General features: G+C 38.3%; 1 protein-coding gene across 2 annotated transcripts in view; it reads right to left on the bottom strand.

Moving 5' to 3' along the window:
• Nucleotides 1-778: 778 nt before the first annotated feature.
• PPM1D (protein phosphatase, Mg2+/Mn2+ dependent 1D) overlaps nt 779-20,971 on the bottom strand; it is a 43,675-nt gene continuing 23,482 nt past the window's right edge. For both annotated transcript variants that reach the window (XM_080826576.1, XM_080826577.1), the window contains exons 3-6: nt 16,989-17,113; nt 9,062-9,252; nt 6,643-6,885; nt 779-2,263 (exon numbers count right to left, since the gene is read on the bottom strand). In XM_080826576.1, coding sequence (XP_080682702.1) covers nt 1,706-2,263; nt 6,643-6,885; nt 9,062-9,252; nt 16,989-17,113 — 1,117 coding nt within the window. In that variant the 3' untranslated portion in view covers nt 779-1,705. The remainder of the gene's footprint in view (nt 2,264-6,642; nt 6,886-9,061; nt 9,253-16,988; nt 17,114-20,971) is intronic.

Below are 20,971 nucleotides of genomic sequence, written 5' to 3'. Positions count from 1 at the left end.
CTCAGTGGGGAGTCTGCTTCTCCTTATCCCCCCATTCATACGCTAATAAATAAAACCCTAAAAAAAAATCCCTCTTAGGTAACTATAAATCGTTCTTAAGGAGCTAGCCACAATTGTTTTACCTGGACCCCTGGTTCTCAATCTTGTTACTGAAAACTGGTATGCTTCCAGTTGCGCAGTTCCCAGCATATTGTGGATATTGAATGCATGAATTAACTCTTCAATCTCTTAGTAAGAGGTCTTCTAAGTTAATAAATTTAAATTTTTTCTTATTATAGAACAATTCATCACACCAAAATGACACTAAGTGTCTTGGTTTTTTCCTGTATTATTAAGTGCAACATAGTATCTCATCAAATGTTTATAAGACATAACTAACTTCACCATATTCTTAACCATATTCTATTGCTGGATATTTAGCCTGTTTCAATGTATTCTAAATTAAAATTAAAAAGTGAAGAGAGCAGGGGCACCTGGGTGACTCAGTGGGTTAGGGCGTCTGCCTTCGGCTGGGGTCATGATCCCAGGGTCCTGGGATCGAGCCCCGCATTTGGCTCTCTGCTCGGCGGGGAGCCTGCTTCCTCCTCTCTCTCTCTCTCTGCCTGCCTCTCTGCCTACTTGTGATCTCTGTCAAATAAATGAATAAAATCTTAAAAAAAAAAAGTGAAGAGTACAAAAATAAACATTACATATATTTTTAAGTTGTTACTCTAAAGCATGATCAAGGCAAAACACAAAGTTTGTATCATTAAAACAAACCAACAAAAATCCAGCAACATCAGGAACAGTTCACTGATTTATTAGATGAACAAATGTATATCCATATAATCAATGAAAACTGTATGATATATAAAATAATTTAAGAAATGTTGGGAATTAGCAGCACCATCCGTTATTGAAATAGCAAGAAAAACTTCACATATTTTATGCAAACACAAGAAAAGAGTAACTACTTTAAGACCTAATAATGCCACTGAGTGTCTGGGATGATTGAGAGGGACACCTTTTTAGGTAAACACACCTCCTTCTACTCCAAAGATTTGGGGAGTATATCTGATGATTAAGGTTTCAGAAAATGCTACTGAATTAAGAGATACTGCATAGTATTTTAATTAGAACAGGGAGACTAACACCAAGCTACTTTCAGCATGGCTCAATACTTTTGCTATGAAAAATTTAGTTCTGAATTATGAAATTAGAAATAAAAAATAATTTTTAAAAGACACTAGCTGTCTCTAAGAAACATTAAGTGGAACACAGGTCACTATGAAAATACATCACTTTTCCAGTTTGCTTAATAATTTACTTTAAAAAGTTGTGTAGTTTTCATCACAAGTGACTTATACAAATTTCTTAATAAGCATTTTTAAAAGTTTAAATGTATTTCTAAAATCTAATAGATTCTTTTGATTTTTTTTAACCTTTAGCCCTGTTGTTACATTTACTGTGTATCAGAGTAAGAGACTGAGTTTGTGTGAAGTATACAAATTTACACACATTTTACAGCAACTTATACCCTAACATCTACAAAATTCACATTTATAATACAAGCAAGTACAAGGCCAAGATAAAACTGCTGAATTCCAAAAAGTCAAACTGTATACTATTTTTATTTTGTCCCCTTAAAAAAAGTTCAAGTTCTGCACCAACTTCAAAAAGCCCTCTTAAATCCTAAGTTTGGAGAAAAACATTTTTCAGATACATTTCAGCAGACACAAACAGTTTTTCTGTGCTGATGAAGTAAAGGATTTCCAATTTTCTTCTGGCCCCGAAGTCTGCGTCGCATGGTAAGTTTAACAGAGTTCTTTCGCTGTGAGCTGGTGGGGAGGCTTGCAGGCTGAGCACCACTACTTCGATTTAAACCATTTCGTCTGTGCTTCTTCATGAGAGGGCCAGAATTGGATTCTTCTAATGTCCTTTTAAAGTTTGCTGGAGGGGTTCTTTCAACTTCTTGGGCTTTCATTTGACCTGGAGTTGACATCTTTACATTTTTTTGGTCCATGATGGTATTTGTTGAATTGGTAGGCGCAAGGCCAACTGACAGGCTATTATTCAAAGAATCATGTATCCTTAAAGTCAGGGCTTTAGTGCAATTTTCTTCAAGTGGCTCTGGATCTTTTGAGGGTATGACTGCCGGCTGGACATTCCCTCGCGCTATCTCCGCTGGGACTTCTACATAATTCTCTGAGAAGGCATTACTACGAATAAGGGCAGGTACATGGTCCTTAGAGTTCAGCCGTGTCCACGGGTCCTCCTCCAGCGACTAAAAAACAAGATAGGTAAGCCAAATAAATAATTTATCATAGAATTCAGCTTAACCATTAGGAGACGAGATGAAGTTTCATTAGAATAAATGAAAAATTTGGTTGGTTGGTTGATTTCCTACTTATTTTTTTCTATATTCTCATTTCTGAATATTCAGTAGTAGAGAAAATGTAAAGTGCAACATTAAAGCAATAATGTCATACTGCAAACTCATTGTTGCTTTGTACCTATCTCCCAAACACTAGAGACGGTTCTAGAACTTGAGAAAAGCAGGATGCCTGAGAACCTAGAGAACATGGCTGGGGCAACTCTCAAAGAAATAAATGAAAATTATATGGAAACTTTCAGGTATTCTTTTTTTTTTTTTTAAGATTTTATTTATTTATTTGGCAGAGAGAGATCACAAGTAGGCGGTGGGGAGCGGGGAGCAGGCTCCCTGCTGAGCAGAGAGCCTGATGCGGGGCTCGATCCCATGACCCTGAGATCATGACCTGAGCCGAAGGCAGGGGGTTAACCCACTGAGCCACCCAGGCGCCCCTTTCAGGTATTCTTTTTTTAAAAGCTTGATGGGTCATTTAGATATGCACCACTCATTTAGATACAGTGCCCTAGATCTACATATACTCAGAATATTTTTCCTATCAAACCCAAATCTCTCATAGTACTACTATTTTATAAAATCATTGTTAATAGTTCCTCAAGAACAGAGTTTAAGCATAAATACTGTCTCCCTCAAGTATATAACATTCCCTCAAATATTTTTCTCTTTTAATCAAATCATTTATTAAAATATTAATATATTCTGAAGTAAACCCTTTTGTAGAAGGATAAATGAAAGCATATTATCTGGTCTTCCTCTGATATAAAAATCCCTTAGAAATAAACACCTTTCAAAAAAATGCTGTAGAAAAGTATGCTTATAAAAAGAATGTTTTCTTTAATGGTTCTAGAATTGAGAAGAAAAGGGAAATTTAAGCCACCCAAAAGCATTTCAATCTCACCATAAAAATGAACATGTTTTAATGGAAAAAAATGTATTGACTTTAGGTCAACTGGAAGCTGGAGACTGAGAAACCCCAGTTCCTAATTTGGGACTACCTCAAAAAGATTGCTGCTGCTGCTGCTGCTGTTTCTTGTGGGGTTTTTTTTTTTTTTACTGGGAAAATACTCTTTCTTTCTGCAGTCATTGATTCATTTCTTTCTTTTACATTGTATAGTTTACTGAAACCACAATTTTTCTTATCTGTCTTATTTTATATTTTAAAGATTTTATTTATTTGACAGAGAAGTAAGAGAGAGCCAAAGAGCACAAGCGGGAGGGTATGGCAGAGGGAAAAAGAGAAGAAAGCTCCCTGCTGAGCAGGGAACCCACCCCCCCAAATGCAGGGCTCAATCTCAGGACCCTGGGATCATGACCTAAGCCAAAGGCAGACACTTATCCAACTGAGCCACCCAGCCCCTCTTCTTATCTGTTTTAACACTGACTAGGTGTTGGGTAGCAACCTTGTTTCAAAGTATCAGTGCTGAGAAAGGGTAACAGCATAGTCTTCATTCCAGAATATTTACATATGGCTTTCAAAAATATCAGCAAGAGATGTATGTTGAGTTCATCCTTTTGAAATAGGTTGATTCCAATACCTACCCTGATCACAAGCATGTTCTAGATAATCACAGAAAACTATACCTACTCATAAGAAATTGTTGAGCCAGAGTTTGTCCTGCTTTAATAAAGAAAAAAAGGATTTACAGTAAGACCAGGCAGACAGAGAAGGCTCCCTACTACCAGTCACATCACTAAATTAGGCAGAAGAAAGAAAGTAATAACCAAGCCACTGGTAAGAATAGAACATGCTGCTCTAGTTTGTAAAACAAGGTTAGATATTAGATGGAATTCCTTTATAAAAGAAAACCAATGGAACAATTTCAGAGTTAATACAATTTATTTTAATTTCTGTTGTGTTCTTTTTATTTTATTTTTTTAAAGACTTTATTTATTTGAGAGAGAGAGAAAAAGAAGTGGGGAGGCTCAGAAGGGGAGAAAGAGAGAGAGGAGCAGACACCCCACTGAGCAGGAAGACCAATGCAGGGCTGGATGCAGGGCTTGATCCCAGGACCCAGAGATCATGATCTGAGCCAAAAGCACCCACTTCACCGACTAAACCACCCAGGTGCCCCTGTTCTGTCTTTCTAAATTCACAAGATGATTATTCTGACACTACATGTGTGCTGGCTTTTCTTCCCCCACTTCCTCCTTGAACTTTCCCTTTTCCTGCTCTTTTTATTGGCATTCTGTGGGAATACACTGCATCTGTTAGCACAGGCAATTGCTCAGACTTCTCAGACTCATCCCAGATAAATTACCTTTTTACATGTTCATAAAATGTAATATTGAGAGATTACCTCCTAAAAACACAAACTTTAAAAGTTTCACTACTTCAGAGATCAACTTCCTTGCTCCACCAATCTTGTAATCCAACATTAAAACTCACTAGAAACTGTGCCTAGAACACAACTGAAACTAAATGTTAATTTTCTGAAAGAACTCCCTTCCTCGTTCCTCCTTCCAATAACTCTTGGCTTATTAAAAAAAAACAGCTAGGGGCACCTGGGTGGCTCAGTGGGTTAAAGCCTCTCTGCCTTCGGCTCAGGTCATGATCCCAGGGTCCTGGGATCGAGCCCTGCATCAGGCTCTCTGCTCAGCAGGGAGCCTGCTTCCCTGTCTCTCTCTGCCTGCCTCTCTGCCTACTTATTATGATCTCTGTCTGTTAAATAAATAAAATCTTAAAAAAAAAAAAAAAACCAGCTATATTGGGGTGTCTGGGTGGCTCAGTCAGTTAAGTGTCTGCCTTTGGCTCAGGTCATGATCCAGCCCCTCATCAGGCTCCCTGCTCAGCAGGGAACCTGCTTTTCCCTCTCCCTGTTGCTCCCCTGCTTGTGCAATCTCTCTCACTCTCTGTCATATAAACAAATAAAATCTAAAATAACAAAAGCAAACAAAAAGCTAAATTTAGCTTCTCCCTAAAGAAAGGGCAGAGAAAAATGTGTGCCAGAGTAATATATCAATTAAACAGAGGTATTTCTACCATATTCATCCCAAAACAAAAATCGGACTACTTGTATACCTTAGGATCCATACAGAAGTTGACATGTCTATAAATAGATAAACCTAGTCTCAAATGCCTACTCTAAATGTGGGAAAGTATTAAAAACTAAGCTGACCAAAATGTCATTCTATTCATTTAGATGTTACTAAATATGGGATTATTTTACCAAGAAAATAAATCAAGAGATTACATGTGTAGTCATGGTTGTCAATTAAGATAAAACACAATTTCTTGGGCAGAGATTTGTCTTTATTTACTTGTTAGGTCAGAGCTAACATCACTAATTATTCTGAATGGCTCCAAATATTTTCCTATATTTTGGTGGGGCCAACTGTTTAACTACCAATAAGTTAGTGTATACATAAATCTCCTTATCTTTATTATTATTAGATCATTATGTCTCCAGATTTTCAGAAATAATTTTAAAAACATTTTATATAGGGGCCCCTGGGTGGCTCAGTGGATTGGGTGACTGACTCTTGGTTTCAGCTCAGGTCGTGAGATCGAGCCTGGTGTTGGGCCCACACTGGGCGAGGAGCCTGCTGAAGATTCTCTCACTCCCTAATCCCCTCTGCCCCTCACTCACACATGCTCTCTCTCAAAAATACAAAAATAAAAGCACATTCTCAGAAGTCCCACGTATAACAAAGCAGTTATCAGTACTACCAATTTTTAGTAGGAAAATACTGGGATGAAATCATAAAAAGGGAAATACAGTACCATTTAAATTTACTTTACAGCATATCTTAAATTCATTCAAAATTATCTAAGAAGAGGAATAATGTTTCTTGTCCATGTTATTAGACAACCAGTTCTAAGATCTGATATCCTAACGTCCACTTCAATCTGTAGTCTGTATAATCTTATCCAAATTGCTTAATCTCTCAGTCTTATTATCTGTAAGATGGAATATCTGCACTAGTTACCCATTCCATTTATGAGGTTCAAATGAAATATATACGAAAGTACTTCACAAACTTAAATGTTTACAAGTGTAAATTTAAATGTAAATTTAGTATTAGAAGGGGATTGTTAAAATATTGTTAATGTACATCTCCTTTCTATTAAGCACTGTGCACACACCTGGCATGCAGAACAGTACTGATGGGAAGATGAATCAATGATAGTAAGTTATATGGCAAAGATCCATCACTTTCTTGAACCTAGTTCAAATCCAAAATCCTATGATACAAAGAATCTGAAAAACTTTTCAGGCAATGCTAACCAAAGAAATTCTATTAAAAAACCTCAAATACTATAGAGAACTGTATACCTTGACTGGCGGTGTAGAACATGGAGAAGGAGTCATCACACAGGTTTCTTGACTATTATACGAAGGACTATCAGTCAGGTTCAGATAGAGCTCATCTTCACTGGTGAAATTTCCCTGGCTGTCCACACCTGGAGAAATGCAGATCACTATAGCACTAGTATTATCTGCTCGAAGCATACGCTGCCTCCAGCGGCCTAGTGCTCGATTCACAAGCATTTTGGCACAAGATTGTCCATGTTCACCCTGTATTTAAAAGAACAAAGAGGAAAAAAAAAAAAAAGAACAAAGAGAGAGAAGGTTAACTCAGATTTAGTTCCCACTACATCTGTATCAAATTAAAAACAAAATATTCAATATGACTCACATAAATTAAATTTCCCAAATTTCAAACATTATCCATAGACCCCATAACTATGTTAAGAGTATTGCTCTAATTTTTTTTAAATAATAAGACAAGGCCTTATCCTGTGGTTAAATTCCACCTGTATTTTTATCTTTTTAGTAGCAAGAAACTCAGTCTTCACTGTAATAGGAAAAGTTATACAGAAGTTATCTAAAATGGAAAGTAAACATCAAGTTATTACAGATAAACAATTCACAAACGAGATAATCAGGCATGGCAAAAACAAAAAAAACAAAAAACAACAACAAAAAAACCCTCACTGCAAAGAGCCAATCTCCTCCTAAAATAAGAGCTTCTACAAATCAATGACAATAAAATTTTGTCAAAGAATATGAACAAAATTCAGAGACAAGAAAATATAAACAACTGTTAAATATATACAATTGAGCCTTGAACAATGTGGGGTGTTGGAGGCGCCAACTCCCCCATACAACTGAAAATCCATGTATAACTTTTGATTCCCCTCAAACTTAACTACTAATAGCCTACTGTTGACCACAAGTCTTACCAATAAAATTAAGTTGATTAGCACATATTTTGTGTATTATCTGTATTATATACTGTATTCTTACAATAAAGCTAGCGAAAAAAATTATAAAGAAGAGAAAATACCTGTATGGTGCTGTATATACCTAAGAGAAATGAAAACATATCCACACAAAAACTTGTATGTGTGGGCGCCTGGGTGGCTCAGTGGGTTAAAGCCTCTGCCTTCGGCTCAGGTCATGATCCCAGGGTCCTGGGATCGAGCCCCGCATCGGGCTCTCTGCTCAGCAGGGAGCCTGCTTCCTCCTCTCTCTCTGCCTGCCTCTCTGCCTACTTGTGATCTCTGTCTGTCGAATAAATAAATAAAATCTTTAAAAAAAAAAAAAAAAACTTGTATGTGAATGTTCACAAAAGTCATTCATAAGAGCCCCAAAGTGGAAACAACCCAAATATCCATCAACTGGTAAATGGATGGATAATTAAATGTTGTATACCCGTTGATGGAAAATTATTCAGCCCTAACAAGGAATAAAGTACTTTCATTTACAAGCAACATGGATGAACCTTGAAAATATTATGCTTAAGTGAAAGAAGTCAAATACGGAGGTCACATATTATATGATCTCTTTACATGAAATATGCAAAACAGGCCAATATAAAGAAAGACAGAAAGATCAGTGGTTGCCAGTAGGTGGGAATAACAGGAGATAGTGAATGACTACTGGCAATTATGGGTTTTGGAGGCAGTGATAAAAATGTTCTGGAATGAGATAGTGGTAACGGTTGCACAACTCAGAGAATATAGTAAGAACCACTGAGTGAGTTATACATTTTTTTTTCTAAAGAGGATTTTTTTTAAAGATTTTATTTATTTATTTGATAGAAGATACAACGAGAGAGGGAACACAATCAGGGGGAGTGGGAGAGGGAGAAACAGGCTTTACGCTGAGCAGGGAGCCCAATGCGGGGCTCCATCCCAGAACTCTGGGATTAGGACCCGAGCCAAAGGCAGACACTTAATGACTGAGCCACCCAGGTGCCCCTGAGTTATACATTTTAAAAAGGTAAAATTTTGGGCGCCTGGGTGGCTCAGTTGGTTAAGCAACTGCCTTTGGCTCAGGTCATGATCCCACGGATCCTGCTTCTCTCTGTCTCCCTCTGCCTGCCATTCCCCCTGCTTGTGTGGTCTCTCTCTCTGTCGAATAAATAAAATCTTAAAATAAAATAAAATTAAAATTAAAAAAGGTAAAATTTTGTGGTATATGAATTATATCTCAATTTTTTAAAAAGGATTAACGAGGTTTCATAGGCCATTAAGTCAAGGGCTATTCATAACAAAGTCTGTGGTTGTGTGTTTTGTTATCTAATTTATATCCTGTCTCATTCCCCTGATGAGCTGCAAAGTTCGTTTTACGTAATTCTAGAGCCAGGCAAATGGAATACCTATTCAAAGTGAACATCCTTAGACCTATGACAAAGTAGCAGAACAATGTATAGACAACAATATCAAATTATTGAGTTATTTCTCACCATCAAGTATTTCTTCTCCTCTTGGTCCTGGCACATTGAGATGGCATCTTGCGGTGGAATCATATTCCAAAGTCCATCACTCCCCAAGATAATATACTTGTGCTTCTGGGGGTCAAGAGTGTGGACACTTGTGTCTGGTTCAGGTGACACCACAAACTCACCACTGAAGAAATCATAGCTCCACAAATCACCTGGGGGGCAGAAATAAGAAGCAAGAAGTATTTCCAGGCTAGTAATAATTTTGTCAACAGATTAAAGGAGAGAATCTACACATTCATCAAAATAGATGCAGAAAAGCAATTGTTAACATTCAAAATCCGTATCTGATTTAAGAAAAAAAAAAAAAACTGGGGCACCTGGGTGGCTCTGTGGGTTGAGCCTCTGCCTTCGACTCAGGTCATGATCTCAGGGTCCTGGAATCTAGCCCCGAGTTGGGCTCTCTGCTTGGCGGGGAGCCTGCTTCCCCCTCCCTCTCTGCCTGCCTCTCTGCCTACTTGTAATCTCTCTCTCTCTGTCAAATAAATAAATAAAATCTTAAAAACAAAATAAAATAAAATAAAATAAAAACTACTTGGGGCACCTGGTGGCACAGTCAGTTGAGTGTCTGATTCTTGCTTTCGGTTCAGGTCATGATCTCAGAGTCGTGGGATCAAGCCCTGCTACAGGCTTCCCACTCCATGGGGAGTCTGCTAGAGATTCTTTATCCCTTCTCCGTCTCCCTCTACCCACCTCCTAGCTTGTGCTCTCTCTTTCTCACTCTCAAATAAAGAAATCTTAAAAAAAGGGGGAAGGTGGGGTGCTTGGGTGGCTCAGTGGGTTAAGCCTCTGCCTTCTGCTCAGGTCATGATCTCAGGGGCCTGGGATCGAGCCCCGCATCGGGCTCTCTGCTTGGCGGGGAGCATGCCTCTCCCTTTTCTCTGCATGCCTCTCTGCCTATTTGTGATCTCTCTCTCTCTGTCAAATAAATAAATAAAATATTTTTTTAAAAAGGGGGGGTAAGGGAGGGAGGAAGTGAGGAAGGGAACTCTTACTTTTCTGTGATACATAAGACAAAGTTAAGTGGAGCAATCTAACTTTTCTTTTACTCCCCCAAACTGGGGAAAGAAGAGACAAAAAGAAGAAAACATTAATCTCTGTCTCTTTTGTTTGTTGTGAAATACTCTGGGTAAAGACCTAAATTAAAAGCAAAAGGTTTGGGGCACTGGGTGGCTCAGTTAGTTAAGCATCTGTCTGCCTCAGGTCATGATCCCAGGGTCCTGGGATTGAGCCCCAAGTCAGGCTCCCTGCTCAGTGGGGAGCATGCTTCTCCCTTTCCCCTCTGCTCCTGCCATCTCTCTCTCTCAAATAAAGAAAGAAAGAAAATCTTTTAAAACAAATAAAAGCAAAAGGTTTTCGGACAAGAGAGTGGTTTGAGCACTCTTTCAGCAGGTCTGACTTACTGCTAACCAAGAGGAAATCTCTGTCCTTTCTCTGCCTTACTTAAACTTCCCTTTCATTAGGTCCTATCAAAAGTATTGTCCAATTAAAACATTCACAGTCTAAGGGACAAGTAATTAAAATCAATTGCTCTACTTTAAAATAGCAAAATTCATTGCCAAATGAGCCCCTTGAAAGGTAAAGTGGCAATTCATCTTTCAGAGTAGCAAAAAAACCACACATGGGGCACCTGGCTGGCTCAGTTACTGGAGTGTGCCACTCTTGATCTTGGTGTTGCAGGTTCAAGCCTCCACATTGGGCATACAGATTACGTAAAAATAGTATCTTAAAACAAAACAAAACATGCAACCACTAAAAGCTAATTATAATCCAAGTAAGCTCATAAAGATGCATTTACTTCTTTTTCTCTTTTTAAGTTTTATTTATAATCTTTTCAGTATCTTTATAAGCTTATGGACTCTCACGACTCTGAGATCATGACCTGAGCTGAAACCAAGAGTTGGACACTTAACTGACTGAGCCACCCAGGTGCCCCTTTTATTATTGTTTTAATGCTCAAGTTGCTTTAAATTTGCCAGTAAAATTTCCTGGAATGTGAATCTTTAACAAACTCACTAGGTGAGTTGTATTCATAGTTAGATTTAAGAACATATGACATAGGCACAGTTCCCTTATTTAATCAGTTTAGAGAATCCTGGCTTTACCCAAGACAAAATGAGCAATGATCAGAACTGGGCCTTGAATTAAGTGTTTCTATCATTGGCCCATTGTTTGTACACCAAAATAGGATGAAAGAATATCATTCCTGTGGTAAAGGGAGAGCCTTCAGACATTGCAGCAAATGTTGTTAGTTGTCTACTTGATGGCCATTTCCCTTCTGTCCTTAGTAGGGGCACTAGAGGGACACCAGAGGAGAAAAAGGCCTTTCTTCTGGTTTCAGTATGTTCTCTGCTGGCTTCTGTGGCACATGACAGCCCACAGTGCACAGGATACCCAGTAGTCTTTACCTCTAGTGAGTTTTAACATTTTCCCCCTACTCCGTGGGTGGCTTCCCACAAAGCACTTCCAAAGAACCTCACCTAATCTATTCTTTAAACTGCAACCAATGGGCACCTGAGTGACTCAGTTATTAAACGTTGGCCTTCAGCTCAGGTCATGATCCCAGGGTCCTGGGATCAAGCCCTGCGGCAGGCTCCTTGCTCAGTGGGGAGCCTGCTTCTCCCTTTCCCTCTGCCCCTCCCCTTGCTTGTGTCCCCTCTGTCACTGTCTCTCTGTCAAATAAATAAATAAAATCTTTAAACTGCAACCAAAATCATCCCTTGAAAACATAAATTTAATTGGCGCCTGGGTGGCTCAGTCGTTTAAGCACCTGCCTTTGGCTCAGGTCATGATCTCAGAGTCCTTGGATCAACCCCCAGGTCGGGCTCCCTGCTTGCATGGAAACTGCTTCTCCCTCTCCTCCTTGCTCATGCTCTCTCTTGCTATCTCTCTCTCTCTCAAATACATAAATACAATCTTTAAATAAAAAATAAAACATATTTAAGATGGATGGTGATGGTTGCAAAACACTGTGTAAATGAACTGAATACCACCACTGACTTGTATACTTAAAATGGTTGATAGCAAAATTATGTATCTTTGCCATAATTAAAAACATACATACACCCAAATTTAGTTGTTTCCACTCCCACTCTGCAACAGCTTAGTCTTATTCTTAAGATACAACTCTTAACCACAATCTAAAAAAAAGTCATTTTATCTATGCCTCTTACTCTCGTATCTCTGTTCCAGCTACACTGGCCTTCGTCAGAGTTCCTTATTATACTCACCTTCCTTCCTCCTATCAGAGCCGCTTGCAGATGCAGCTCCTATGCTTAGAACATATGTTCTTCCTCTCTTAACAACTAGTAATTCTTCAAACTTCAGCTCAGTATCAAGTATCTCTTGCCTCTCCAGCTAGGTATTAATACCCTTATTTTAAGTTCTCATTAGCACATATCCAAGTATTTAGAGATGTAATTTTTCAGCTCGTTTTGTGATCCGATGAATGCTTCTCCCCTTCTCTATACTGTAAGCTTCCAAGAGGACAAAGACCACATGCTTAGCACATATTGCACTCAGTAAGTATCTGTTCAAGGAATAAATGATTTGCAAGATTCACATACAATTCCATCAGGCAGCCACTAGAAGGCACCTTTGCTACATCTGTACGCAAGTAATTCTAATCCTCATGAGTATCTAAAAATGCTACCAATTTCTGTTAAGCAAATTTCTCTTTCCCAAAAAGCTAAATTAAAAATGGTCATAAACCATAAGAATGGTGCTAAATACTATAATTTACTATGATCCAGTTAAGTATTACCATGCAACAAGTTAAACTTTTTTTTTTTTTTTTTTAAGATTTTATTTATTTGTGGACACCTGGGTGACTCAGTCAGTTAAAAGTCTGCCTTTGGCTCAGGTCATGATCCCAGGCTCCTGGTCTTTTATAGGCTTTAGCCTAGGATCAGGAATAGCATGTACTTGTAACATTTCTTTAGGTTATACATCTTGGCCAGAATACTACATAGGGAATATTGTGTCAATCTCAGCACTATTCCTCATTAGTGATGATAATTTTGATTATTTAGTCAAGGTACTAACTGATTTCTCCGTTCTCTAATTACTAGTTTTTTCTTTTTTTTAAGTTTATTAATTTTTAGTATCTCTACACCCAATATGGGTTATAACTCACCACCTGGAGATTAAGAGTTGCATGTTCTTCCAACTGAGCCAGCTAGGCACCCCTAATTACTACTTTTTCTCTTTTGCAACTAAAAGAAGTCTATGGGGAGATATTTTAAAACAATGCTGATATACCACTGCTTAAGTACTTTTGAGTATCTGTGTAAAATAAACATTGAGGACTATATACTCTATTTCTTTCTCTCTACATAGTTAACAAATGTTGAATCAAGCTAAGGAAAAAACACAGATGGAGTACCTGGGAGGCTCAGTCAGTTAAGTGCCCGATTCTTGGTTTCGGCTCAGGTCATGACCTCAGGGTTATCAGACTGAGCCCCAATGGGGCTCCACGTCACCACAGAGTCTGCTTGGGATTATCTCCCCGTCTCCCACCCTTTGCCCCCTCCCTGCTTGTGCTTGTGCTCTAATAAATAAAATCTTTTTTAAAAATCTCATCAAGGGGGGCACCTGGGTGGCTCAGTGGGTTAAAGCCTCTGCCTTCAGCTCAGGTCATGATCCCAGGGTCCTGGGATCGAGTCCCTCATCGGGCTCTCTGCTCGGCAGGGAGCCTGCTTCTCCCTCTCTCTCTCTGCCTGCCTCTCTGCCTACTTGTGATCTGTCCGTCAAATAAATAAATAAAATTAAAAAAAAAAAAAATCTCATCAATATCTCTCTCCAAATACAGTAATCAATACATTTTGGACTGACTATACATTCTATAAGAAGCTCATTCAATGCTGCTATTAATTCCGTCTCTGTCTCCCCACCCTCACACTACCCCAATAAACACCAAAGTGTATGTAATAGAGAAATCTGACTGGTAGCAGTTCATAAGAAAAATATCTAATGACTGGAGCTATTTCAATAAACCAACAAATGTGATATGATTACTAAAAGCTAATGACAGATTCCAGGACTCTACTAGCAGAAGTACAATGCTCAGGTAGCAGGAACAAAATATTTCCGTCATACTTCAAACTGGTCAGACCACATCTTGCAGAATATCCTCAATTCTGGAACATTTAATGAAGAAATAAAGCAATATGACAAGAATAATGAAGGGCCTGAAGTCAGCCTAGAGGAAAGACTAGAAAAACATGCTAGCTAATTTTGAATAGGTAAATGATGGTCATTATGCAAAAGGAAAAATAAATACACTGCTCTGTTTTTGTTTCAGCACACAAAACTAGAGCCAATATCTGAAAGATTCATGGTGGCAGATTTTAACTGACAATTATGCAAGAGTTTGTACTTTGAAATATTAAGATTTACTGAAGATATTCAAGTAGGAGTTGGATTACTCCTTATCTGAATTACTCTAGAGATACAGAAGTCAGAAAGAAAAGCAGAAAGTAGGAAGTCTGAAACAGAAAAACCAGTTGGTTTTCCTGCTCTTTCTGCCAGTCCTTCATCTGTTCCTACTTTTCCACTACACAATCTCTTATGAGTTTCAAGGCTTAAATGCTTGGCACACACACTTCATATATACAAAATAACTTGGCACCTCTTTTTCTAAATTGAAGGTTCAACTTTTTTTTTTAAGATTTTATTTATTTATTTATTTGACAGACAGAGATCACAAGCAGGCAGGCAGGCAGAGAGCGGGGGGGAGGGGGAAGCAGGCTCCCTGTGGAGCAGAGAACCCAATGTGGGACTCCATCCCAGGACCCTGGGATCATGACCTGAGCTGAAGGCAGAGGCTTTAACCCACTGAGCCACCCAGGCACCCCTCAATTTACTGTTTGAATCTGAAGTAAGACCTTGCCCTCAGTCTAATTAGTTGGGTTCCCCATAAAAAACCCTCTGTTCTTGAGGTGCCTGGGAGGCGCAGTCAGGTTAAGTGTCTGACTCTTGGTTTTAGCTCAGATCCGTGATATCAAGGTCCTAGGATCAAGCCCCCTGTTGGGCTCCGCAATGAGCAGATTTAGCTTGAGATTGATTCTCCTTCCCTCTCCCTCTGCCCCTCCTGCTCCTGTCCTCTAAAATAAATAATCTTTGGGGCACCTGGGTGGCTGGGTGGGTTAAAGCCTCTGCCTTCAGCTCAGGTCATGACCCCAGGGTCCTGGGATCGAGCCCCGCATCTGGCTCTCTGCTCAGCGGGGGGCCTGCTTCCTCCTCTCTCTTTGTCTGCCTCTCTGCCTACTTGTGATCTCTGTCTGTCAAATAAATAAATAAAATCTTTTAAAATAAATAATCTTTAAAAACAAAACAAACAAAAAATGCTGTTCTTTAGTAATATTAATTACTTGCCAATTATCACATTCCTCCCTCTCTATCCTTGCTAACAATTGAAAGATCTATTATATCACATGGTTATACTGTTAATGAATAACCTGGGAAACAGATAGCCTTTGAGTTCTGCAAAAATCTACAAAATATGTAAAGTGCCTAGAATACTGCTACAGGCCCCCAATAGTACCTTTGTCTCCAATTTTATCACCCTATAATTTTAACCACTATAGCACCAAAATGACCCTTAAAAAAAAAGAAAGAAAGAAAAGAACAGAACTGGGGACACCTGGATGGCTCAGTTAAGCATTTTGCCTTTAGCTCAGGTCATGATCCCAGGGTTCTGGGATCCAGTCCCACATCAGGCTCCCTGCTCAGGGGGAAGCCTGCTCTTCCCTCTGCCTGCTGTTCCCTCTGCTTACACTCTCCCTGACAAATTAATTTTTTAAAAACATGGATCACGTCACTGCCCTATTTCAATAAACAGCAACAAAACATTTACAGAGCACTTATTATGTGCCAGGCACTATTTTAACCACTTTACATATATTAAGTCATCCAATACTCACAACCGAGTGAGGCAGGTACCATTATTAGCCCCATTTACAGCTGAAAAAACTGTCACATATATTAAGTAATTTACATATAGTAAGTGATTTGCCCTGTTTGTACAGTAAATAACACCACTGGCATTGGACCCTAGGAATTTTGGCTCCAAAGTCTATCTCTTCACCACTGTGGTATACTTCCTCCACTCAATTACTTCCTGAAAGTATTTAAAATAAAATTCCCGGGCGCCTAGGTGGCTCAGTGGGTTAAAGCCTCTGCCTTTGGCTCAAGTCATGATCTCAGGGTCCTGGGGTCGAGTCCTGAGTCAGGCTCTCTGCTCAGCAGGGAGCCTGCTTCCCCCTCTCCCTCTGCCTGCCTCTCTGCCTACTTTGTGATCTTTCTCTGTGTATCAAATAAATAAATAAAATCTTTAGAAAAAAATAAATAAATAAAATAAAATTCCTTCTCATGGTCTACCTACAAACCCTTGTAAGGTTTATTTCTTGCCTACCACCCATAATGTCTGCACCAAACTCCTTATCTTAACCTGCATGCCCTCCCTTTTTGCGTCCAAAACCAGGTAGATTAGAAAATAAGTATTTTTATTTTGTCATGAACAATTTATTTTGCTAGCTAATGAGAAAGAGACCTTTGAAGGCTCTTAAGAGAAATATAAAAGGCTGAAGTAGGGAAGCACATTTAAAAATAATTTTAAGGGTAACACCAAGCCTAGACATATATATACTTCCCTAAGTACAGGTGTGAATCACCAAAATGTTGAACATGACTCATGGTTAAAGAGCAACCGGCACTGAAATCCATTTTAACCTTCCCCTCCATTAAGTTTTAAAGCATTTACTATAACAACAGCGTATTTCTACCCCCATTATCAGTCAAATGAGGATTTAGTTCTTAGTCTCCTCTTTTATGTTATCACCATACACTGTAGAAAATCTAGTATGATTTACCAAATATAAGTCCTACTTACCAAGTGCTCTTGCTACTGCCAGAAAAGGAATCTGGTCAATAACTGTGCTCCTTCTAACAGGTCCATTGTGAGTGAGCCGAGGTCGTTTCCAAACTACACGATTCACGCCAGACTTGTTCATCACACTGAAAAAGAGTTCAAAAAAATATTCTAAATGAATAAAATATAACAACTAAGGTAGCTTAATGTGGTAAATAACTAATATAATCAGATTATATTATCATGAAATAATGACTTATCTGTTTCAGACACAAAGATGCTTTAACCAAAATTCCTGTTCAGAGAGGAAACACAGAATAGGTAAGATTAACATGAGGAGAACTGAGATTGCTGAGGTAGTTTAGAAAGAACAGAGTAGAAGTAATGAGAAGAAAAATGAGTAGACAGCATGTCAGAGAAAAAAGCAAGATAATGTGATAACTAAGAAAAGGGAGAAAGAAGAGGTTATAAATAAATAATGATTTAAAAAACTGAAAAGGAGATGTTATATAATTTTTGATGGGTTTGAGGGTGCTGAAAACAGTACAACTTAAGTTTTAGTATTTTTAATTTGATGATATACCTCAACAGAAATATCATGTATTTAGATATTTCTGTAATTACAAGTATGAGAGTAGACTTTGGAAATGGATCAGCTGTAGAGATATAGATGTGGGAATCACAGAATAAGAAAACTCTTTAGAGGGGGGCCTGGGTGGCTCAGTGGGTTAAAGCCTCTGCCTTCGGCTCAGGTTGTGATCCCAGGGTCCTGGGATCAAGCCCCCTATCAGGCCCTCTGCTCAGCAGGGAGCTTGCTTCCTCCTCTCTCTCTCTCTCTCTGCCTACTTAAGATCTCTGTCTGTCAAATAAATAAATACAATCTTAAAAAAAAAAAAAGAAAACTCTTAGAAAGGAATCTGGCATAGGAGCAACAGAAATCTATAATTAAAACACAGAATAGTACATGCTAGGTTGCCTAAAACATGGAAATATGGTCAAATCTTTAAGCAAAAAAAGTAATAATGAAACCACAACAGAGGGGCACTTCGGTGGCTCAATCTGTTAAGCGCCTGCCTTTGGTTCGGGTCATGATCCTTGGGTCCTGGGATCGAGTCAACAGGGAGCCTGTTCAATGGAGAGTCTGCTTCTCTCTCTTCCTCTGGCCCTACCCCCTGCTCCTGTGCACTTGTACTCGCTCGCTCTCGGTCTCTCTCACAAATTAAAAAAAAACACACATACACTAGAGATGGTCTCTCAGCAGGTGCCTGGCATGACTGAAACAGTAAACTGACCCTTAACTAATCATGATCTGCCTGAATTTAAAAAAAAAAAAAAAATCAATGAAAGAAAGATGTTTCTCTGGAAGGCTAGAAAAGTTGGCGGGAAGAGCAGCAAAGAGAATTTTCAAGAAACACTATTAGCCTAAATTGATATTAAGTACACCTGACAAGATACATGCATAAGAAAAAAAAAAAAGATACATGCGTAAGATGAGGTTGATCCCCAAGACTTTCAAAGATAGAGAACACTAAAATAACCTAATTAAGTCTTCTCACTTAGCACCCCTATACATCCAGAAACCCTTTGGTTATCATCTGAAATTTCATTCATCCATGGCAGGCCAGCTGACAATAATATGTGGTTTCCTTGTCGGTTATTTTTCTCGTGATTAATGAGTACTAAGACATCCTGATATATACATGAGTATTAGTTTATTATGTTGACCTTGAGTAGCATGACTCTATCCTTCTAAACTTGATGAACACTGAAATGACACTGGCTTCAAGATGTTGAAAGCTGAAGACAGGACAAATAATGGTGACCACTCTCAAAGGAATGTCACTATAAAATACCATACACCTCAGCAGCTGCCAGCCAGTTAACCCCCAACTATAGATAGCTTTTCTATCTCTACTCCAACTTCAAAAGAATGAAAATACTAGAGAGAAAAGAGATAACAAATAGAATAAAAATCCTAAGAGAAGCAAAATAAAGGCATAAGCCTTATAAATGAGAAATAACCACTCTGTGAGCCAAGAAAAACATGAATATGGCAGAAGAGCCTCAACCTTCTTTCTGAAATAGAAAACAAAATTATCTCACAAGGGGAAGCCAGGAGATTTAAGCAGCTCTGTCTCATGAAACTCTGCAAAGATCGAAATGTTCACTCTGTCCTATGTGGCTACTGAGCACTCTAACTGTGGCTAGTGCTAATGAGGAACTGAATTTTTTATTTTCATTGTAATTAAATTATACTGAAATTTAAACAGTCATATGTGGCTAGCGGCAACCATGTTAGATAGTAGAGAGGAGGAATAAAGCAAGTACAGAATGGTCACTAAACGTTGTCAATCATTAATAACACAGAAGAGAAATTCAAGAGTTGTTTATTTACTATCCCTTTTGAGAACCCATTTAGTTTAATTCAGAGTCCTCAAAGCAACATTGTTCTACGTCATAGCAAGTTAGAAAACCAAAGGTGGTCATTTTGTTATTTTATGTTTTCTTTAATACTTATCCTCAAAAAACAAACAGGAGAGTAAAGATTAAATCTACCATTCACAAGAAGAGACACAATAATTTTGCCTTCATACCACCTTAATTAAGTTGTATTGTTCTTTCCTAAACCTGTTCCCTAAAATGTAAGGCTTAATACTTAAGTAATTATGGTAGCTACCCAAATTGTTTCCATTATAAATCTTAAGTAGGAGCTCTCTTGATATTTAATAGTCAAAGATATTATTGTCTCTATGCTTCTGAGGAACAAAAAACTAATGGTACTGGTTAAAACAAGTTTTAGATCCAGTATCAAAAAACCAAAGCAATCTTATAAAAGATGCTGCTTTTATTGCACTCCCTACTGCTGTCCTGTATGATTAAAAGGCATACACAAAGGCACAGCCTGATATGCAGAGAGCTGACTGAGCAGCAACAGAAGGCTGGAAAAACAGAGCACTGGCCAGTTGCCTAGGGTGAGACAGAGGGAAAGGAGGAAATAACTTATAATAAAACAGCTCAATTTGTGCAAAAAGACACCTGCTCCCAAATGGCAAAGAGCATCTGTCCAACCATGCAGATGGTATTTTAAGTGACAAGACAAAAAACATAAACTCTAAAAAAAAGTTATTAAAAATCAACGAATATACAATTTAACAATTCATATAGAAAAATAAAGAATAGTCCAGCAAACATTTTTTAAAAGATTAATGAAAAGGGATCAGTACTACCAATATTAAAAATTATAATGAGCCACATTTCTTTTTAAAAAGTATGCTACTCGTACAAGAACATACAGTATAAAAATAGCCCAGAAAAAGGCCCAAATATACAGGAATCCAGTTTATAATTGCAAAGCTCACTTTGCATGACTATGAGCAGTGGCCTCAGATACAGACTGACCTTCACACTATAGGATCAAATAGATAACTTTGTAGGATATAGAATAGGAAACAGTATGCCAGCACGGCAGCTTCGGTTATGCTGTCTTCAGCAATCATCCTTAAGAGAAATCTAAGAGCCATTTTCTAGCACCCATAAACGAGCTTCATATGACCCACATAAACTTCATATACCCTAGGAATCAGTGTCTTATAATAGCCTTTGACTTACTGGTCCCTGCATAAGTCAAACTGCATGTACATAGGGCAGCTAATAAGGTCTGTATAGTCCACTCAAAATCTTCTCTATCCAAATACAGTTCCAATTCAAGGATCATTCTACCATAAGCAATGTTACCTTATAACGGAACTGACATTCCATCTTAACCAGAGAAACGGTGCTAGAAGAGGGTAAACTCAAGGTCATTTTCCCATTAAAGAGGGATTTTATGCCTGGTTACCCTTCTAATCAGTAAGAAAAAGATACATAATTGTTCTAGTAGCTACTAATGGCCATTGAGAAAAAAATATTAACTTGTAGTCCTACTACACAGCTCAGATTTTAAAATTCCAGAGAGTCTAAAGGTTAAAATGTATAAGATACAACCAAACAAGTACTAGAAAAGT

The sequence above is a fragment of the Martes martes genome (genome assembly GCF_963455335.1).
Source record: "Martes martes genome assembly, chromosome: 16".
Lineage (NCBI taxonomy): Eukaryota > Metazoa > Chordata > Mammalia > Carnivora > Mustelidae > Martes > Martes martes.
This window is presented reverse-complemented; position numbering and strand designations above follow the sequence as displayed.